The sequence below is a fragment of the Gymnogyps californianus genome, chromosome 2 (genome assembly GCF_018139145.2).
Source record: "Gymnogyps californianus isolate 813 chromosome 2, ASM1813914v2, whole genome shotgun sequence".
In the NCBI taxonomy this organism is placed as follows: Eukaryota; Metazoa; Chordata; class Aves; order Accipitriformes; family Cathartidae; genus Gymnogyps; species Gymnogyps californianus.
In genome coordinates this window covers 57,439,397-57,462,004 of record NC_059472.1, presented here as the reverse complement: position 1 = coordinate 57,462,004, position 22,608 = coordinate 57,439,397, and the positions used below count along the sequence as shown (strand labels likewise).

The window sequence follows — 22,608 nt, the reverse complement described above, 5'->3', positions numbered from 1 at the left end:
AAAAAAAAAATCATATTTTAAGCGAATGAATTATCATCATCACTTAAATACGTACCCAATGACTGAACCAGGTACAAAGTGACAAAAATAATACTAAAACAAAAATAAAGAATATTCTTCTTGAAGGAATTGATATATTCAGAGTATGCAACACAATGCTTTTGTGTGTAAGTCTTCCTCAATGCTGACCATTTGACTCCAGTTGAAGCTGGTGGTGAAGACAAAACTGCTCAGTACTTTTGAAGCACTTCTGATGACATATACCACATTCAAGCTGAAAAATGAGACATTCAAAGATGATATTAATGAAAATCATTTTCTGTCATGCCTCTGGGTCTCAGCTCCCTCTTCCAACTTGGGTAAATTCCAGATTGATGACACTGCAGAGGTAAGTTCACATCTGGGATTCTTGCAGCCACAGCCAGACTTATCATGCTTTCAATGTAAATATGCATTTTACATACTTGCACGTTACACTGACTTACAACTTCAGATCTTTACATACTACAGCAGAATCAGTAACACAACTGCTCCTATACGTAAGAGTTATTTTTCCTCCCCCACAGTTTATGCTGGCAATCTATTCTGGAAGTTCTTTTTAAAGAAAATGCATGTTCCCTTCACAGGAAGGGTCCCTGTGTGGAGAGTTAATTAAAATGCTAGAAGACCTGGCTCCAGCTAGAGCATTTATCAGAACACCCACAGAGGAAGGGCTATCCTTTGAAATGTTAAATACACTGTCAACCATGGATGAGGGTCAAGAAAGCTTTTCAAGCCATTGGGTGCTCTGAAAAAATGTGTACACCTGAGAAGAAAAAAAAGACTGTCTATGATGACAGGATGATGGACTCAGTCAAGTATTTTATAAACTGAGATAATTGTTAGTGTGCATTTAGGATGAGTTAAAGAATGAGAATACCCCAATGCATTCACAGAGACTTAATTCTTCACTCAAATATCTATTAATAAAGAAGAGGATTATGAAGGTAAGAACTCTACCTTTACGTTAGTAAAGGGCTAGAATAAGAGTTGATTTCCAACATGTAACTTATACAACAATTCTGACAATAAGCAGTTTTTGTAACAGATACTAATTATCTTTCCTAACTGCTACCAAAAAAAAAGCCACCAAAAAGCTGACCTAAAATAAAACTGTTAATTTACTAAGTGCTTGGATTTAAGAGCTTTACATTTTGAGTTGGACTCTTTTATGGTAAAGGTGATTTCAAAGCCTGAATGATCAGTAATTTCCCAGCCATAAACAAAGAAGGCAAAAAGTAACAGGAGTCAGCTGATTTGAAAGACAGTGTTCACAAAAGATCCAAGGAACTGCCTGCAAGATGTAACATAGCACAGAAGACAGTTTTGGACCACAGCCAGTAACAAAGAAGGAAACAAAAACATCATGAGATTATTTTTTTTCCTCCTGCTCTGGTCTGTAGTAGCAGTAAATATTCAATTGGCTTAATATTTCATCTTGACAAAGCATTTTCAGCTTGTTGAAAGTACCAATTTAAATAAGCAGCTTGTCTCTTTTTTAAGAAAAGGAGAGGGAAGTGGACAGTTTGAACCACCCTAAAAACAGACTATACTCTAGAGATGGAATGGACCAAGCAAAACACTGCTGTTTACAAAATATCTCCTCAAGTTAATAAAATTATGTTTTGCTAGAAATCATAATAGCACCATGCTCTTCTAGACTGTGCTAGACCAAGACGTGGATAACCAGCCTCATTGTTTAAAGAAAACATTCACCCAGAAATGTCAGGTTATGTTCTTTACCTTAAAACAGTAACAGCAAATAATTCTGTGTGTGTCAACACAAGTAATTCTTTAAACAGAGATTCTTGCCCTCTTTCTTCAGAAGGTGATCTAAACAGCTCATATTATATTTTCTTAATATTTACAGGAGAATTCCTTTCAGGAAGGATCCGAGCATGTCCTGCAAATCACCACAGATAACGGCATGACGAATGTCAATCGCATTTACTGTTGCTCTACGAAATAACCTCAGGGCCTCAGAAAAGAAAGTTTTTCAGGTATGAGATCCCATTATTTAGATTACACACAGTTTGAGAAAAATCATATTCCATCAAGCACAGGACTGGTATCTACCACCTAAGGTCAATGAATCAGTAATAAGTTATTTGCTTAATTAAAAATAAATATTTGAGGGGCATTGATAAACACCATTGATTAAGTTAAAGGCTTATGTCAATATAAGAGATTTGATATTATAAATAAGCAGCACATGTATGCCTGATGTTATTCTGCAAATGATCAATACAACACATTTTAAGTGGATCAGGAGTCAGCTAATAGATGGATTTCAAGAACTAATTGTGAATCATCAACTAGTTGCAGTATTGCTAGTAAGGTCCTCACAGGATCAGTGAACTTTTAGTCACTGATTAAAGATACCACTGTGAATAATGCTAGCTTATCAAAAGACTGAAGTGTGGATGAGCAATAATGCTGGAGAACAGCAACTCTCTGATAAGCATGGTACAGTCAAATAATACTCTTCAATGAGCCACTGTAAGGTCATATCTCTAGAAGCAGCAGAAACAGAGTACAAAGACTTTTATAGGCCAGTTTCAGAAACCCTTGGATATATAGTAATTCTGAATTGTCTGATGAACTAAGTAAAAAAATAAAAACAATGCTTCCTCCAGAAAATAAATACAAACAAAAACACCATTAGAAGCACTTCTGAGATGTCGGAAAAACAGTTCAGACAAGAGCAATAGGTGAAGAGCACAGTTAGCTTTTAAGGAATATTTTCCAGCCTGTTTTCTTTCAAGGAATGGAATAACTACGTGAGTTACAGCTACAAACAAGCTAGAGAAAGCAAGTGTAGTATGAATTCCAACCAAGTAGAAGCTGAAGTTGGTGGGTGGGACAGAGTGTGTATCCCATTCAGAACTGAAATAAGGTCCCAAACAATATCACTGCTTGAACACTTTATATGAAGATTACCTTAGTAATATTCATATTAAAATTCAAGCAACTTATTAATTTAGAGCATGGAGACTACCGGGAAGTAAAATGATTTCTTGGTTACATTGATAGTTGAATGGAAGAATCTTACTGGTTACTTCTGGACTCTCAGTCTACTTATTCATAAATTCCTTAAACCTGCTCCACTGTTGCTTACCTCATGCTGATGAAGCAGCTACCAATACTAACATCTTTATCAGTCTAACTTTAGAGAGAACTGTGTTAGGGGATAAAGGACTGAATGCAAAAGATGCTGGATATTTATTTATTTGGTACTCACTAGTATCTTCAAATTGCTTTTTCTGACATAGGATTAAGAGAGATTAATTCAACATTTCTTTGCACATCATGTAAACAGCCAGTTAAAGTAAATTTCTAATTAATCTTTTACCAGGGGTATCAGGATACAGAATACATAGGGGAAAAAAAACTCTTGCAGAAATTCTTACTTTTAAATAAATTTATTTGACCTCTAAAGAAACACAAAGTGAAGTATTACAGGGAGGCTTTGGATTCACTTTAAACAGGAAGTCAAAGGAGGGGAAGGAGAAAAAAAAAGAAACAGAAGAAGAAAACTTTTGCTTCCATACTCTTTCAGCCATCTGTATCTTAGAGAAGTACTGTCATTAAGAAAAGGTTACATTCCAGTGGCAGTCAAGATAGTGGGATGTACTGATGTTATGCTGTTTAGGCTTGAGAAGGTTATGTGTTTGTTTTGCCCCACACCCAATCTACATGTACTAGAACACCAGGTACTGGAGAACCTTGGCAGGCTGTGCCGTTGCTCACACAAGCAATGCACAAAAACCCTGAGAAACTGTGGTATTAAGGTGAATGGTCTCCCCCAAGAGCAGATCCAGGTATTAACACATACCTGTTCTTAACCATTGTACAGGGAGGCAAACTGAGAGTGAAACATCTGCTCATTCTTGTTCAGAGCATCAGAGTCCCTATTTCCTTTTCCTGAAACTGCTGGACCAGGAGCACTAGCAGTGGTACTGGGCATAGCATGAAGCAGCATGAAACACAGTCCTGTCTCACCCCTGCCCCCCCGCCCCAAACCCTTCTGTAACACAGCCATCCCAAAGGCTGTTTAACCTTTTACTGCATTGCTTTAACTTTTCCTGACATGTTAGAAAGTATTATTCAGTCTCTGGCAGATAGATCACACATCTGTGAATCCTTTTTAACTAGACAAGGACTATTGCCAAATGGTCTTCACAGTGGATTACTCTTCAGGTGACCCTTTCTTCATTAAATTATGAGCAACTTCAACTACCAAGAAACTATTCTCTCCTTTTCAGCTTTTCTATGAAACAGTTTTCCTTCCACCTCTGGTAGTTCAAAGACATAGCTGACATAGACCTGGAGCCAGAATCCACTGACAGAAGAGAGTTCTGCATATCACAAGCCAAACACCACCGTAGGCATTTTTGTTCTTTTTTTCCCCCTCTCTGCTGAGTTAACAGTTCTATATATAGAGTTAAGAGGTAAAAGGTCCTAGGAGTGAATGTTGCCTCCTTAAATATTACTGTAGTTTCCTCATTTAAAAAAAAACCAACAAAACAAAACCCAAAACCCAACAACACACCAACTGTACTGTGTCAATAATAATCAAGTTGGAAAGACACTATTGAACAAACAAGCTCATGAATTCAGATGTCACATCAAGTAGAATAGGAAAACCTGAGGGAGCAGCAATGGAATTTGGAACAACAGCCTTATACACCCTGGGTGCACCTGGAAACTCACGAAAGCATCAGAGGGACTGCTATGGCTCCTGATCTGAAAGCAAGACATCAGGAAGCACTAAATCAAGCGCAACTCTACTGCTTCTGTATCAGTCTTCCATTAAGAGAAATTAAACGCTTTCGAGCACTAAAGAATCACAGAAAGTGTAAGGCTGTTCAAAATATTCTTCAAAGTAAGAAGAAAAATTTATTTACCAAAAGGAACAATGCATGGCAGTTATTTAAATGCAGTTTGTTATCCAGTCTTTCTCCAAGTGCCAAAAGCTTGCATTCCCCTCCCAGTGCTATTTCATCTATAGGGACAATCCAGATCAACATAAACTTAAAGTTCAGTTCTGTTAAACAAACCAAAGCCATCAGAATTTACATGAAAAGATGGTTTGTTGATTGGTTGGTTTTTGTGCTCCCCCCCCCCCCCCCAAGAGTGTGAGAAAATACTCTAAAGAACTTGAGATTTCTGTTTTTCTTTCAAAATGTTAAATCAAAGGAAGATCAACTATTCAGTCTGAACCAGAATTATTGTCCTGTAGTTCCCATCTGTTTTCCTTCATGGAAATATTTTCAAGGGATAAAAGCAAAACAGTTTGAACAGCTACTGTTCTGCATTAAGCCATGCTCACAAGTCAGTAGACCTAATGAATAGAAGGATCTGAAAGTCATCTTAAGTTATAGCCAATCCTTAACGCAGTTTTCATGCTTGTTTATACATGACTAGCTTGCACAGCATCACACATAACAGTAGTACACTTGTAGTATACTACAAGGTTCTTAAGCACAGCTGAGGTAGAGAAGCTTATCTTGTACACATCAAGGATTTTTTTTTCTTTGTTCAGTTTTTAATATTAGGTGATTAAATGACTGGGGGAAAACAGACACGTTACGAGACATAAATATCTTCCACAGCATCTTGCCATTTAGAAAGGAAAAAAGACTTTTTTTTTTTTTTAAGAAAACAAAACACCTCTTTAACCATACCTTTGCAGATTATGAACTGGTTATTTCTGCATATGTCCTTTATACAAATTATTATATTCTTCTGCATCTTAAAGTTATAGTTTGTATAAGAACATTAAAAAAGTTTGTCTTTGCAAAGGCTGATACGTGTTAGAAGCGCTTAATATCTCGTTCATATCTCTCCTAGAGAGTGAATCAGGCAAGTATAGCAAGCTCAGAAGAGGCAGAAGATAACACCATAAGTCTGTTTTGTAATGCAAACATCCAGTGAGTCAAAGGATGAAAAAACTCAATCTTATTACAGAATCTATTAGACTTGCCCTGTTCTTACGAAGCTTTAAGCCTATGAGATATGCCAGGATCTAATTCAGCCACATACTCTTGAAGGCTGGTTTAACTCACCTAGACTCCTCATGGCAATCTACTGTGTTTTACAAGAACTTCAGTGGTTACATGGGTGCACGCACAGACATGTGTGTGCATCTCTATCTGAAAAAGTACCATCTGGAATAGAAAACTATCCTTCAATCAACATGAAATGAATTCAAGCATGTGAAATATGAATGAGTGCTCTCACTCAAGGAAAAAAGCAACTTGCTTCTGTTGTAGCTTAGTCCTCCACATGTGAGGTGTTCAAGAAAATAAAGACGATTATTAAGAAGGCACTGCCTAACATCATGCAGTGCATTCTGCATTTGCTTCAAGATCCAGAATGACTAATTCTCCATAATTAAGAGAATTTTAGCATAACAGAGTTGGTCATGTCTCCAGCAACATTCACGACAGTTTTCAATAAAAGATTAAGTTGCTTAATATAAGTTACACTTTCACAGAAGAATAAGGATCCATGATCATCCACACTTTTGGCAGTTTAACATAGCCTTCATTCTTTATGATGGAAAAATGAAACTCTTTCTATCCATTTTAATCCACATACAACAAATTAAATACAGAGTATATATTACACATATCAAAAAGTATGTACTTTCAAATAATTAAAAGAGAGGGGTTGGGAGTGTGGAAACAATACCCACAGAGAGTGAGGACTCAATTTATTGTCAGGTTTTTATTACAGATGTTTTTCACCCTGCTACTTATCTCCATTGCATGCACTAACCCAAATCACAGAAGGAATGGTCTTCTTTTCTGCAGCTTCTGAAGACCAGCTAGACAATTTGCTTGAATTGATTGCTGACAAGAGCTTCCTTTTTGCCCTTTATAGGAATGAAGTCTTCTTAAAAGGAACTGTCAAAGTTGTATTGCCTATCATAGAAAAAGTGAAAGACTTTTCAATTCTTTTTCTTTTTGTTTATTTTAAATACTTGAGGGGGAAAAGAAAAGGCTTTCTACTTTTAAACAGCTTTATAAGCTCCAAAATGCATGTTGTTCCCACATGATGTAAATACTTGACTAAAATAAAATTAAAGATAACAGTATAGAATGTAAAATATGACCTGGATTTGACTTACTACAGTAATGGTATTTTGGGAAAGAATAATTTATTATTCTTGAAACCTGACATTACTTTAAATATAAGTGGAATTTATAATTCTTCAAACTTAAGTTTAAAAACAAACAAATGTAAAATATCAGATTATGAGGAAGCAATTCAAGTTTGACTTCAAAGAGATCTTATCAGTTAAGATCTTCCACTACAGGTGATTGATGTTATGCCTTATGTTACAGACATTAATTGGCAGGTTTTTTCTTGGATTTTTTGATCCTTTGCATGTGAATGCAGAAAAAGAAAAAATAAGTATTTTCTTAAATACTTTTTACCTATTCTAGCCACAATCAGCACGTCCTCCCTTCTTCATACAGCTTATCCAGTGAGGCTTTAAGTCGTTAAACTTTTATTCAATATTCATGTGCAGACAAATCATGAGATACAGGAGTTTCACATATAGCTATACAGTGCTACAGGGATAGTATGAAATACCGCTAGTCGGTATACTTAACATGCTCATCCACTTTTGGAAAAGGCATAAATACGACATGCACAGGCCAGGTATGAGGCTGCATTTCTTCCAGGCCGTGCACTCCTGGGTATTTAAAAAGCAAACAAACAAGCCACCCTGCCTTATTGATTTATGATATTATCAGTCAAAAGAAAACATCCAAAACATTAAAAAAACTAAAACAGTTGTGTCAGACAGTTGTAAGTAATGGCACAGTAAGACAAAGCTTCTGCCCATAAAGTGAAAGATGTGTTGATCACGGCAGCACAACAAATACCTCAGAGTTGAACAACCACGCAAGGCTGTAAATCTTAACCATAACTGGATGATTTTAACTATATACGAAAGGCTGTTTTTATTAAGAACATAGTAAGTAGTAACTACTGACATACATCTTCCATCTCTAAAAATAGATCTGCATCTTCAGTGAAAGACAGCTTTAGATTTCTTTTGGACTCTGGCACCAGTCAATGGGCTGAATAACATCTGCTCCGTGCTTCGTTTTACTAATCTGTTCAACCCATCAAGCATCTACTCTAAGAAGAGCCTCTTACTGGACATTACAAAAGATCCAAACCACACAGAAAACACTGAAAGGCATGGTCAAGGCTTCCCCAATGCAAAATGGTAACTCAGAAGTTTCTATTCTTTCTACCAGAGGGTGACAGCTCTGTTATCTTACTTGCACCATTTTGTTTCTCTACTATTATTCAGAAGTCCATGGAGAAGAACCATTTCCACATTATTCAGTGAAAGCAAAATGTTTCTAGAACAGGCTATCAAATAAGTTAAACTTGGTAAGCCGAGGGAGGGCCACGTTCTTCCCCCAGCTCAGCCACGCTGTTGGACTAAAAAGAAAAGAAGAATTTTTAAAAACTTAATTCAACTTTCTAAGCTCAAATGGTACCTGACTTGAAAGGTAAGTTGAAGGAAGCCATGACTCAGGGCAGGGAGGGAAGTAAGTATTTCCCCAAATTTGTATAGTTTCACTGTGTCAAAGATGCTAAAATGGAAAAAAAAAAAAAATCCCACAATATAACTATCATTCATACAGTTATCTTGGAGATCGAAAAAAATCTCGTAAGATTCAGTTAAGGAATGCCAAAGGGCTGGCAAGGTAGGAAATATGGGGTGTGGGGTTGGGCAGTGGAAAGGGATGAACATCGGAACAAAGTTTCAAACTGTATTTCTTCTAAACTGGGGAAAAAGAAGGCATGGGGAAAGAGAAAACAAATGTGCAAATCCAGAAGTTTTACACACTCTTTAAAATTTCTGCTGTTGAGAAGTTACAATGGTAATGGGAGCTTAAAATGACAAAGAAGATATTAGCACAGCTTGCTTAATTAAGACACTATGTTACAATAAGCATTTCTGGAATACACACAGATATACAAAACTTGCCTAATAACTGAAAGTTCATATTGCCTAAGTAACAGCTGCAGTACCCATACTTGCACAGAAGTTAGAGCCTCGCAGCACTGCTACACATAACATGGAATAGAACAAAAAAGCGTATTTTTTTCTTAAATATTAAGTGATTAAAAAATAAGGAAAATTAATCAAAGAACGGAAATCAGTTAAAACAGCTAAACACGGGCTAAATGCAATTAGTCAGTAATCTACATAATAAAGAAAAGCTAAGTGTTGTAAATCAGGGATCACTTCCAGTACACTTAAAAAACCCCAAAGTTAAGAACTAATTCCAGTAAGTCCTGACAACTTCTGCCTACTGGTTTCCTCATCTGCAAGGAGTGCATATACACTTCAATATGATGGTATAAGTTACAACAAAACCAGAAGAGCATTTGGAAAGACATGCTAATGATGCAAAGGATTAGGGATTATAAAACCCATTTACTTTATTACATTGGTCAGTATTTGTAGCCCATTATCTCAAAGTCCTGAAAATATCTGTTCCTACCAATTACATATCCATTATCCACATGCTAGAACTACCTGGCTGTAGGGATCCTAAATCTATCGGCACAAACCAACAAGTTTTTTTTAAAAGACAAGATAGGCATATACAGGATGCAACAAGAGGGTGCAACACCCTGGAACACAAGTGGTGGTGCCCACCTCAGTTACGGACCAGGGAGGGCATCATCCCTGGTGGTAACAGAAAAACACCCCAAGCCCACAGCCTTATGCAGGCACAGGGAAAGTATCAGCACATCAAGCTAAACTAAATTCAGGTATTTATCAATAAGCATGAGTTGGCGCTACATAAAAGTTAAAACTAAAGTTATTTTTTAAATAAGATTTGTTAAGTTTGATTTTAATACTTAAAATTGGTTTTGGGATGATAAACTTAAGGGTTTGCTGATGCAGCTTACATAAATAACAGGCTGCAATTTTAGTCTAAAAGCCACTGTCAGACCAGAAATCCTTTTTGCAACACAGTTTAATTCTGACAACAGTCAACAGGTGTTTAGTTAAGAAAATAAAACTGTAGTAAAGCATTACTTTTGTTACACACCTCTGAGCTTTCAGGGATCTACTGCTTAGGAACTCCCCAAGGTTGACAAGGCATCTTTGTGTTCAATTTCCACGAATTCAGGGGAGCTATGTTTCTTTGTATGTTTTATACACTTTTGTATATAGACATCATCAAACATGTTTAAATTTCAATATCAAGTCAATACTTAAATATCATGTAAGCAGCTACAGTACCTTTTAAATGAAGAAAATTACTATCTCCATTTCCCCTCCCTCAATCCCTATATCATTACTTTCAGTTTCTGTTGAACAGAAAAGCTTTTACTCCCAGCACTTTCAGTTTCAGTTTAGCAGGGAAGTGCAAAAGAATGAGTTCTGCTTGAGAAAGTCATCCAAAGTTAGGACAGCAACCACGAGTCAGGGGAAATGGAAAAAACAGGAGCCAGAGGAGACTAGAAGACAACAGCTATCTAGGAAAAAAAAATTATTTCTATCTATGGCTTACTTCAACATTACATGAGCCTTAATTATACCAAAATGGTTAGCACTCTGTTTGAAGCCAATCCCCCTTCACCCCACTTACTCCCAAAATAGTTTAAAATACAACACTGGAAATGAGAATTTAAATTGCTTCTATAAAGTGATTTGTAATGTTTGTACAGTTTCTAGGAAATCAGCAGCTAAAACAGTCTTGTAGAAGAGAGTGTTTGCAGTTCTCTGGAAAAAAAGACCAAACAAGACAGAAACCAAAGCTACAAGACTCTGACCAAGCTCTGTAAATCTGTGCAATAAATATGTATGCTTCAAAAAAATCCTCATCTCAGGGTTAACAAAAGCATCCTAAGAATTCTGCACAGATTAACATTTTCACTTATAAAAATAAAAGGAAATAAAAAAAGAAAACACAAATAATACAGTGCACAACAATCAATTCAAGGTTTCCAGCCCTTTCTCCTCTTTAAAAAGTGGGCATTAAACAAGAAACAGACAATTGCGGTGGAAAACGTTTCCATTTTATGTGGGCTCATCTTCTTGCAGAAGAAGAAAAACAAACAAACAAACCCAAACCATGTTTCTTGTTATTCCAGTGCACCAGTAAAGCCCCTGCATCACAGTTACAACCACCTGATACAGATACACCTATTTATGTGGGAGGCATACACAGACAGCTGATCTCGAGGACTTACCGCACACCCCCCTTTTCACAATTATTGGTTATGACAAAACACATTAAGTGTTTCCAAATGTAGGTTAGAGGGGAGCGTCAAAACATCATGTGCAGCACAAGACGTTAGTTGGGGGGAAGCTGTGACAGGCAAGAACACGTTCTTAGAGAGCTATTTACCAACACACACTAAAAAAAAGCCTTTCAGACTTCATAATATTTTGGTAACTTATATGTACAGCTCATCACAAAGCTGATTGTTTTCATTTGACATAATAAAAGGAGAATCTGTGCTTTTAGGGAAAGGTCATTTTCAAACATTTACAGAAGCTTCTCTTCTAAAATACTACTTATTTAGAGACTCTAGAGATTATTAGTGTTCTTATACTAGTGCATTTATTTGCATATCTTTTTGATATCTAGTAGTAGCTCCTTAAAATATACACTGCATTTTCCTCTAAAATTTTGATAATATCCTCTAAACTGGCCCCAGTTCACGTACAAGACATACAGGGACAAACCAAAATGAAGCTATTATTTACAAACTTGTATTTTAAAAAAGAAACAAACAAAGCCCACACTAACACTGTTGTTCATCTTTGTTTATTCTGTGACGGTGCTCTGCTGTCACTGCATTCACCATTTCCCCTCTGCTATGCATTTCCTCCATGTTGATCTACAAAAATATTCCTCCTCTCTCTAGCAAAGGTACACTTTTTAGGTTCACTCTGCCAGGAAAACCTTAGGGATAGGGATTGAGTTATTTACCACCAAAAATGTTATAAAATATCAAGCTGATAATATTCTTTATTCTAAAAGACCTTTGTATACATCCTAAATCTTTTTTCCTCTATACAAGACTAAAAACAATTACCTTGTGCAATGCAATTTTGCTTTACTCTTTCTCTGACAAATAAACCCTTCCCCATTCTAAATATTTTCCTCTTATCTAGAGCAGCATTTCCACTTCTTTGCAAACAGCAACACAAAGCACCTGCAGCTCTCCCTACATCCAAATCAAACATTTATGTCAGGCCCTGATCTGCCAGGGCTGAAACAATAATCCAGCATTTCCTCCCTGCAATATGGAGATCAAGAGAGTATTTTCTGATTATGACACAGATTTAATACGAAATTCAACGCAGAGAGTCTTAGGAGTGTTGAGTTTCTTTCAGGGTGCCAAGGGTCAGAGATGGTTCATTTTTAAAATTGCATTGTTTCTGAACAGGTGTTTACTGCTCTGGTTTACTATGACAACCACCCATGTTATAGACTACATGCAGTATCTACTTGTTACGATCCTTTTGTTCAAGCAATTACATTGCTCTCTAGAGGAAGGCCACCAACCAGTATCTTTGCCTTCTTGTAGCCATACTGGTCACAACACACTTTCAGAGGTTACAGGAAGAAAAACCTTTTAAAAATACGCTTTTTAAATGGAATATTTGAAATTTTAAATACCATAACAGTTCAAGTATCAGAAGAAACATTTTACAAAGAATATTATTAATTCCATGGAGTAGGAATCACATGTTCTTCCTCTTTCCTTTTACTGGCTGTACTGGTATCCTACAGGCTGGTATTTTATGGGAAATAAAGCCCGTGATTTGTTTTTTAGAATTGGAGCACTACCATTCTGGCAAACATTGCTTATACCTTTTGTGCTCTGCTGTATTTCATATTTTCTCCTCCTCTCACCCACCAACAGGAATGAAGGAATCCAACAACATGGAAACACAGCTTTATAGAGAAAGACGTAAGACTACCCAAAATCTGGAATGCACACAGATAACCACCAAAACTCCATACCATGCAACTTCAGCTCGCTTTGCGTGTTTTCATAATGCAAAAGCAAATCAGTATTTCCACACTAACAGAAAGCAGAGGTTTATGATCACAGCTAAGAGGCCAAGTAAGCCCTCTGCCCAGACCATAAAAAAAAAGCCCTGCAGTATGACTGTTCTGTTTCCTGCAGGAAATGAGATGCTTGTATTGGATACCCCTGTGGTTTTCATACTGTAAATGTATCAGCTGGTACAAATCCTCTGGAGAGGACTATTAACTAATGCTTAGAAAGAGCAGTGGCAATAGCAGACCGCACGTAGCACCTCAGAGAAGAGGGGACAAAAGCTGACAAGTCATCCCTAAAAAATTTGAACACCAACAGCTGAAGAACACATGTTGTAGTAGAGGTGATGTCTGTGATGAATATACATACCTACACCCGCTTATTTCCCCTTACACCGCTCACTACTTCTTTAAATAAGGAGCCTATTGCTTATCAGCACTCCTCTCATTTAGGAGCCACAAGCCCATACTACCGCTTCTCATTAAACCATCCCTGGTTACACACGGCAGAGGAGGATCATCCACAGGCTATACACATCTTATGCATGGCCATATTTCCTCCTTTCTACTGTGCTTTTTTTTAATGTTTCCGAGTCGCTCGGGCGCTAAGACAACTTCTCGCCGAGGCAGCCCCCGCGGGGCGACGGAGGCAGCCCCCCGCCCGCGGCAGGGCTCCTCACCCCTGGAAGACCCCGCTGCTCCCCCATCCGCATCGCTCCCGCCCGGCGGCCTGGGTGGAGCCGCTCGCCCTCGCAGGACAAGCACCGATCGTGTTCTCCATTGCAAAACCACTGCCAGGGCCACAAGGGGGGAGGAGAGAAGAGGGGGAGGAGGAAGGGAAAAAGAAGGTGTAAACCTGTCTGGGGGAGAGCCCGGGGTGGGAGACGGCCGGGGGGCGGGAGGGCAGGGCCGGGGGGGGAGCAGCGGATAGACAAAGGAGGGATGGATGGAGGGCGCCCAAGCCAAACGGGGGAAGCCGGGGAGGGGGCGCTGCCGGGGAGCCCCGCGGGGCACATGCCCGCCCCGGCACACGCCCCGCACACGCACACACACAGATCCATACACACACACACACACACACACGTACCCAGCAGCAGCAGGCGGTGCGTCTGCTTGTACTCCCGCTTCTGCTCCTTGAGCGCCCGGTCGATGCTCTTGCTGACTTTCCTCGCCTCCTTCTCCGCCTCCCGCTCTTCCAGGCGCAGCTTCTCCCAGGGTCTCTGCAGCGCTGGCGGCTGGTGCAGCGCCTGCTGCCGCGCCGCCTTCCCCCCGCCGCCGGGGCCGCCGGCCTTGGGCAGCGGCGGCCGCTCGGGGGCCGCCCCGTTACCGCCGCCGTTCTGCAGCAGCAGCGGCGGCCCGTCCGCCTCCCCGCCAGGCTTACCACCGGGCCGAAGCGGGGCGCCGAGGGGCTGCGGCTGCGGGGCGGCGTGAGGCTCCGCCGGCGCTTCGGGCTCCGAGGCGGCGCCGGCGCTGGAGATGGAGCCGCCGGCGTCGCCGAAGAGCCGCGGGCGCAGGCTGTAGCAGAGCCCCATGGCTCGGTGCCCCCGCCGGGGACGGGCTCTGGCGCGGCGGGGTTGGCCTCAGCGCTTCCCGCCGGCCCTACGCGCCGGGGAGGCGGCGGCGGCGGGCGGGGAGGGGGCGCCGCGGAGTCCCTCACGGCCCCGCTGGGCCATCTTGCATTTTCCTCCCCGGGCGGCGGCAACGGCTCCTCAGCGCCGATCACCTGACACCGAGCTGCCACCGCCGGGTCCACCTTACCGTAAATACCCCAGTGCCAGCCTACCGCGCAGCGCCGGGCGCCGGCGGGGGAAGGGCGGGGGCACGCCGCCCGCCCCGCCACACAGGCGCACACAGGTTCGCAGCGGCACCACCGCCATCCCCCCCCCCGCAACCGTCTCCGCCGTCCCCTCACGCCACCCCGCCCGATGGCCGCCTGCCCGCGCCGAGGGGGCGAGGGTCTCCCAGCCTGGGCGCGGAGCAGGAACCGCTCCGCGCCCAGGCTGGGAGACCCTCGCCCCCTTGCTGCCTACACCGCTCGCCCTCCTTGTTTCCTCCCTCCTGGAAGGGCCACCGGGCCGCCTGTGTGAGCCCCGGGAGCTGCACCACCACCACCCCCACCCCCCCGGGAGGCACAGGCCTAAGCCCCTGACAGACAGCTTCTCCCCCGGCATATTCGGGGAGAAGCCAAGGCCGAGGCCTCTCACAGAGAGGGACCCTTCAGGGTGACAGCGGCCCGGGGAGAGGCTGAGGCAGCCCCTTGCCAGCCTGCCATCCTCACAACACGGTGTTCAGCCCCTGTACGCACATGCGGCTCCTCACCCACACGCTGACTAACGGTGCTGTGGGAGGAAGGCTTTGGGTGCGACGGCAGGAGGAAATAATAGGCGATGTTCGGGTTTGCTCGCTCTCTCAGTCAGCGTTGGCGATAGTAGTACTCCAGCAGCGTGCTGCTGTGGGCCATGGAGGGAAGGCTGGTGCTTGAAGTCAGCCGGTTCAAAGGCAGTGGCAGCTCTCCTCATGAGAAGTCCTGGACAAACGCAGGTTACTCCGAAGGTGTCTCAAATGGGCTCTCCTTCTGCTTTGTCCATCTCCATGTTCTTCATAATCGCTGCGGTTTTTCTACTGTAATATTTCATAAAATTGTAAGTCTTTTTTCAGGGGCAAAAATTGTAAGTCTTTTTTCAGGGGCACATGGCTACCAGATGAAACAGTGTCTCTCTAAATCTTAAAGCAAAGTTCATATGTTCACTATTATGATTGACGTATACCTTAGCATAATACAGAGTCTCCTATTTCAGCAACATCAACTGCATTCATGAACCTCTTTATTCATGCAGTGTCTCTTTGGATTCTGTAATAACCCTGTTGTATTAGGTCATTGGTTTTGTCTCCTAATTTTTTCCAGTGACCAATATTTATATACTGCTGTATAAAGAAATGAAGGGAGGTACAATTCCTATACGTCTTTACGATGAATGAATTAGAGCAAATTTGCCACAGTTTTTAGTTCCTGGATATGGGAAACAGAATTGGTTTTGTGACAGATCTATTCATGTCAAACGATTTAGCGAACGTCCTCTAAAATACGTATTTGCCAAGCAGTGAGTTGTGCGTTAACATTCACTGGAAAAAAACCCCAAGACCCTACATTAGCATAAAATAAATAGATACTTTTTAAATGAAAGCATCAACTGCCTGTGATTGCACTACACAAAGTAAATTTTGTCAGTGAAAATATTAGCAGGATCCAGCACACTGTAGACGTTGTTCTCTTATACCCTTCAAAATGCTTACCAACTATTTGGACAGATGCCTTAGCTGTCTAGCTAAGCATCCAATAGCTGTTGCTTCCATTGTATGTTTTAATACATGATTATATAGCGTCCTGGTTGCCATCTTCTTGCAAAACATGTAAGTGGTTACATCACAGCAGAGGATGTTTCACCACTATTGCAGCGCTGCCGTGTCTTGACTGAAAGTTTTATGGACCATAAGGATATACCTTCTCTTAGGTTGTGAGTGAAAGATTTCAGCTTTCAGCTGAAAACAGAGCAGGAATTTGGATAGGTAGAATCTACATGTTCAATCTGGACTGAATAGCCGGGATCCTGGGATTAGTGGATGTACACTTTTCAGTGTAACTGGGTCACATAGGAGAATTTGCTACTCATCCAACAATGCAATAAAAACATGAAAAAGAACCCGAAAGTAATGGTGAAAGACGGAGTTAGTATTTGGGGCCCAAATGTCAATGCGCATACTGAGTTTTGTCAAGGTGATTCTTAGAGCTCGGTGCATACAACAGCATTTGCAGAATCATGAGCTGCTTTCCAAATAGTAAAAGAAATGCTATAATCTGGCCAAATTAGTTCATATTATGTAAAATTTCTCCTAATAAAGTGCTCCTGGGCATGTACAGTGTATGCTCAGTGAGTAACAGGGAAGGTGAGTGATATATTCAGGGTTACAGAGGAGACCTGGCAGAACATGCACTGTAAAATGACATGCTTTATAAATAATTTTGAAGTAGCAGCCACTGTAATAACAACTATGGATAGGTAGCATCCTTGAGAAACAGGCCACTCAGCCAAACACTGATATAAATACTCTACCTTATAAGATGTCAAACAAAGTATGTTTGAGCCGCTGAAAGGTCCGTCAGTGACCTACAAGAACAAATTGGGTCTTGAGGGAGAAGTATTGCTTTTTTTCTTATGACTTCTAATAAAGAACAATAAGCAGCCTGCCTTCTTTCTTTCCCCAGAGGAATAGTGATCATCACTACTTCCAGATTACTGTGGACTGGGATTTCCAATAATTTAAAGTGAGCAAGTCAGTATGATGCAGTTTTCTGATCTGAATACTATATGGAGAATCTTTCATGGAATAATGTTCAACATTTTCTAAGGTTAGTCATCTGAATCAGAGCTTAATGACTGGCTTAGTTTTTCAGTAGTACTAATTACCTATGATTCTCATTATGTTAACTGAAGTTAGAATCATAGAACAGTCCAGGACTGTTCAGGGAAGGGACCCCGAAGGGATCCCCGAAAGATCATCTGGTCCAACCTTTCGTTGACCTAGCACCTTGTCCAATCACATCCTGAAAACCTCCAGCAATGGGGACTCTACCATGTCCCTGGGGAGGTTGTTCCAGTGAACGATTGCTCTCACTGTAAAAAATGTCTTTCTTACATCGAGATAAAACCTCTCCTGGTGCAACTTGTACTCGTGGCCCCTTGTCTTCTCCATGTAGCTCCTTGTGGCTCTCCTCCGTCCTCTTTGTAGCTACCCTTTAATTACAGGAATACTGTGGTGAGGTCCCTCCTGAGCCTTCTCCAGGGAGAAGAGACCTAACTGCTTCAATCTTCTCATGGGGCAGGTTCTCCAGCCCTTTGATCATCTTTGTGGTCTTCCTTTGGATCCTCCCCAGTCTGTCCACGTCTTTTTTGAATTGTGTGGACAGTTAATGTATATGTGTGTGTATATATATATGCGTAGTTAGAGCTGAACTTGAAGTAAAACACTTTAAACTGTTTTTTGTTTCTTGCTTTCAATGTCTAGTTCCACCTAAGAAGTAATTTGAGGTGGTTTCCAGTCATATGCAGCAGCTAGGTATGTCCACAAGATGGCTCTACTTACTTCAAGGAGTAATACGATTCTAGTAAGTAAATGTATAAATATTGTTCCTATGAAGAAGCATCTTTACCGTTTCTTAAGAAGGAGTGAGATGTATGTATTTCTTGAACACTCATATGAAAATAATTTGTATTCTTTTTCTGGTTTTATAATAATTTTGATTTAACAATAGTTTCCGATACTATGTAGCTTTTTGAGATTTATACGGTATTCCAAGTTTTAACCAAGAGATGAGTGTTTGTGATCAAACTCAAACAAATGTAGTAACTGCAGTTGCCTTGAAAATGTAACTGTGTGGGAATTAAAGAGATCCCAGTTAAATGGATCTGTAAGAAGTTTGATAAGGCAGGAATCTCAAAGGCAAGGAGAAGCTTTCCTGGGGCTGGACATTTGTTCATCTTCTTCTTGTTGCTCTGATTAGTCCCTGTATCAGTGAATGAGTTTATCCATATTCTGACTACAGTTTTGCTGTATTGTTTTTCTGTATCTTGGTCAGAATAGTCTATGAATTCAGAAACTATAAATTCAGAGCCTGCACTGGGATATTATTTCTAAATGATTTTGATATTTTTTCCTCAAGATTTTTCAGGACCTCAGTGATGATTAGTGAAAAATGTTGCAAGGTTTGGGGGTTTATTAAAGAGGGAAGCTATGCGATAGAAGCAAAAAAAAACCCCAAATGCAGAGAAATGTGTGCTGTGACAAACACTAGATATTTGCAAAACTCCTGTTGAGGTTAATTTTCCTCATGGATAAAGGGTCTAGGATGTACCCAGCTTCCATCAGATGATGAACATCTCTTATTTTCTTTGATAGGCTCTTGTCAAAAACCTACTTGCTTCTTGTGGGATGAATACTATTATTTTTGTTCTTAAGGTTTATAATAAGCACTAAACTGTATACATAGTGTGCCTGTACTGCCCTACTGTATCATTGCTGGTATATGGGAAAAGGAAAATACTGTTCTTTGGTATATGCTTTGCTCCCTAAAGGCTGGAATCTATGTTGCTGATAGAAAGCCTACCAGTAAGCACAGCTACACCAACAAATCTTCTCTATGTGAAATGTACGGAGATTAGATGAGTCTCCTGACCTCCGGCAAATCTCAGGAAGTCCGAAGACAGAAGACCAGAAGAAAACTGTATCTTTTCCCTTGGTCTTCTCCTTGAGAGATACGCTAAACCTGCAGCATGGTTTCTTTCCTTGTGACCTGAAAAGCTATGCAAAGGTATGAATATGGCAATTTTTGTATTGTGTGTGAATGCACTGGCTGCCTTTTCTGTCCAAGCTCTTTACAGGACACGCCAGGATTTGTAACTTCTCCATCCTATAGTCTCCCCTTCCCAACATCACCTCCAGAGCTATGATCTCCAGGAGGAAAAATTAGCTTCACAATTTACCTTGATATTAGTATTTTAAATGCTAGTAATTTTGGGAGCCAATTTTAATTGCTAAATTGATGCAGTCACCTAGTGCTCGCTAGACCTGTGGAAATCTCGGCTACAAGAATCCCATAAATTATTTTAAGCTCATTCTTTAAAGCTCCTGTTTCGTTTCACTGATAGATCAGTAAATAAATAGGCAAATTATTTTGGACTGCAGTGAGCCCTTCTAGTTTCTATAACACACAGAGACACAATAAATATAATGCCTCTGTTTTCACAGAACAACTCCAACCTTCACCACAAACTTTATATGCCACTTCTACTGGTTCCTTGAAGATTCTTAAAGTGGGACCAAAATAAGGCTTATAGTGGGAATTCAGCTACAAATGTAATAGTTGTAGAGCAACAGTTATCCAAATCTAATTTTATCAAATCATCTCTCACTCCTCACCATGGTATTTTTTTGCACCTTGTCATATCTGAGCATGATAGCAGTAAAACAATTTACCACTTCTTTTTGGAGACCCTCTTTCATATAAATACTGTAAACAATTTGGCAGCTCTTAAAGCAGGATTTTAGTTTTTTACTGATGATAAACAAACAAAGGATTTAGGTTTATTAAAGGTGGGGCCGTTAGTGCCACCTGTATTAAAATTGACTTGTACGTCCCATTATTAGACTCTATTTTTCTTTGCTTAAAACTGTACAAAATGGGATTTGGGCTAAATTTTACCTGCTGAAGTCTGTTTCGACCTGAATGGTTTTGTTTGTTTTAACTTCCAAAATACCTCAGCCATTTTCACAAAGACTAATGAAAAACATACTGTTGCAATGCAACAGCATCTTGTTGACATTCAGAAGGACTAATAGCTTATCATTCTTGCATCAGTCATGATAGATCTTTTTGCTTTAAGAGAAGTGATTACCAGTGTATAGAAGACATTTTAAGCAATGTCAGAGCAGACAAGCTTAAGGGAATTTACTGCAAGTACCAAAATAAGATAAAGTAGGTCAGCTTGCTTGAAAACTAGGTTCTGAGCAAATGAAGTAAGAAAACAGTTAGAAAGAGATTTAAAATGCAAATTGTGGGATAAGGTAAATTTCTGTGGTACTGTATAAAACAGGGAAGGGTAGAAGCAAAGCAAAGCAAATTGGAGTTTTTGTATGCTTAGCAGTGTTATCAGATAACATAATGTGCTATTGTCAGAGGCATAACTGTTGATTTCTCTGTAGCCTTTAGTTTGTTGCTATCTCTAAAGGAATTTGAATAATAAACTTACGAGGCTCCCAGTGACCTCTGTTAAATATCTTTGTAAAGATTTCTTTAAAAAGTCTGTTAAGCCATGTTTGAATCAGGGATTTGTATTATTTTTTGTGTTATGAATATGGGTTTTGCTCTGAGAAAATCTTATCAAATCTGACCAAATTGTAACCCTTTAAAAACTGTAACTTGCACAATCTGAAACACAGAGCAGAAAGCCATCACAGCTTTCTTCTAGAACGAGGAACGGTCCTACTTCTTACAGACCTGATCCAGGCGGAGGGAAAGGACGTGGCTTCAGGAACACTTCTATTAAAAGACTCTGATCCTATTTTGCATGTGAATAATGTATGTATCTATCGCATACCACATTTCTTTTAAGTCAAGGAAGTGTGCTTTATCTGTGCAACCTCAATTCATTCCCATATAAATATTCATCATGACGCAGTCTTCAACTTCACACAAACAACTTCTCCAGACTAAACTGCTTGTTTTGGGGACTCTCTGCTTTTGATGTGAACAGCCAACAGAGCTGTAAAAGAAGTCTCAGCTAGCTATAGGGACTTCTGGAACTTTCTGAATAATTGGAAAAAAATCTTTTATTTTAGAAGATATTTTTAGATTAGTGCTTTAATGCAAAAACTAAAGTAAAGCAAGAGAACAGAAAACTGAGGTGAGCCAATGCATAAATGCAGATCATCATACAAACTTAACTTTCATTTTAATACGTTTTCAACTGAGAATCAACCTAAACAATATATTGAGTAATAAAATAATAGAAAAGTCTTGTTTGGAAGGGAACTCTGGGTATCATAGTTCAAATATGCATTTTGGAGGCTGAGAAAAAGAGAGGACAACAATATAGCAGGAATGGACAATAAAATTTGGTTCATAAAATAATTCTTTTCTGCAATGCATTTTTTTCAGTGAAAACTGACAGAATTGTTAAAATCAGAATATTCAATCCAAAAATTAAATTAGACTAAATCAGAATTGACAGTTCCTTCCAAGACTAACCACTTAACAGGACTGAAATAGCTTACACTAGGGAAACCAATGAAAACAGGAAACAATTAATCAATGCTTATTGTAGAAATCAAGGAGAAAGAGCAGGAAGGAATATTAAATGAAGAGCAGCATTTATAAAAATATGTTGAAATTATGTTTGCTTTAGCATAAAAATATTGAAGTAGTTTTAACAGAAGATGAGATAAATATTCATGGATTTTTATGGCTAGCAAAATTAATTATTATTTCTTTTTACTGAGAAATCCACTCAATGGTGGAAACCCCAGAGCAATTTTTATAACTGTTATAATAATTTCTTAGTCCTGTGTTTTCTAGATTCCCAGTACTAATTTAATTTAATTGGCCTGTGCATTAACATGGAAGAAGCTTTCCCATTCCTTTTCCCCTTGTCTTACTCTTTTTCATTTCTTGATTCATTATCAAGGAAAAAAATTAGGAACCTGAATTCTCAGCAGCCTTCCCACACTTCTCAGTATTGGCACAACAGAGAAGTTTGAACACCTCAAGAAGCGTGGCCTCTTCTACATTTCTCATTGCTGGGGAGAGACTGTCCCTTTCAAGCAGCTTTATGCCAAACCCAAAATCTAGACGGATACGAGCTTTCCTCTCCTCACAGAATGTAGACAGAGAGGATCATCTGCTTTCTTCATCTTTTTCTTTTCACTCATTTTCAGCCTT

General features: G+C 39.9%; 1 protein-coding gene across 1 annotated transcript in view; it reads right to left on the bottom strand.

Annotated features, from left to right (window-relative positions):
• Positions 1-14,647, bottom strand: part of GNAL (G protein subunit alpha L) — a 204,164-nt gene extending 189,517 nt beyond the window's left edge. The window contains exon 1 of the mRNA XM_050892777.1: positions 14,203-14,647. Coding sequence (XP_050748734.1) covers positions 14,203-14,647 — 445 coding nt within the window. The remainder of the gene's footprint in view (positions 1-14,202) is intronic.
• Positions 14,648-22,608: the final 7,961 nt, after the last annotated feature.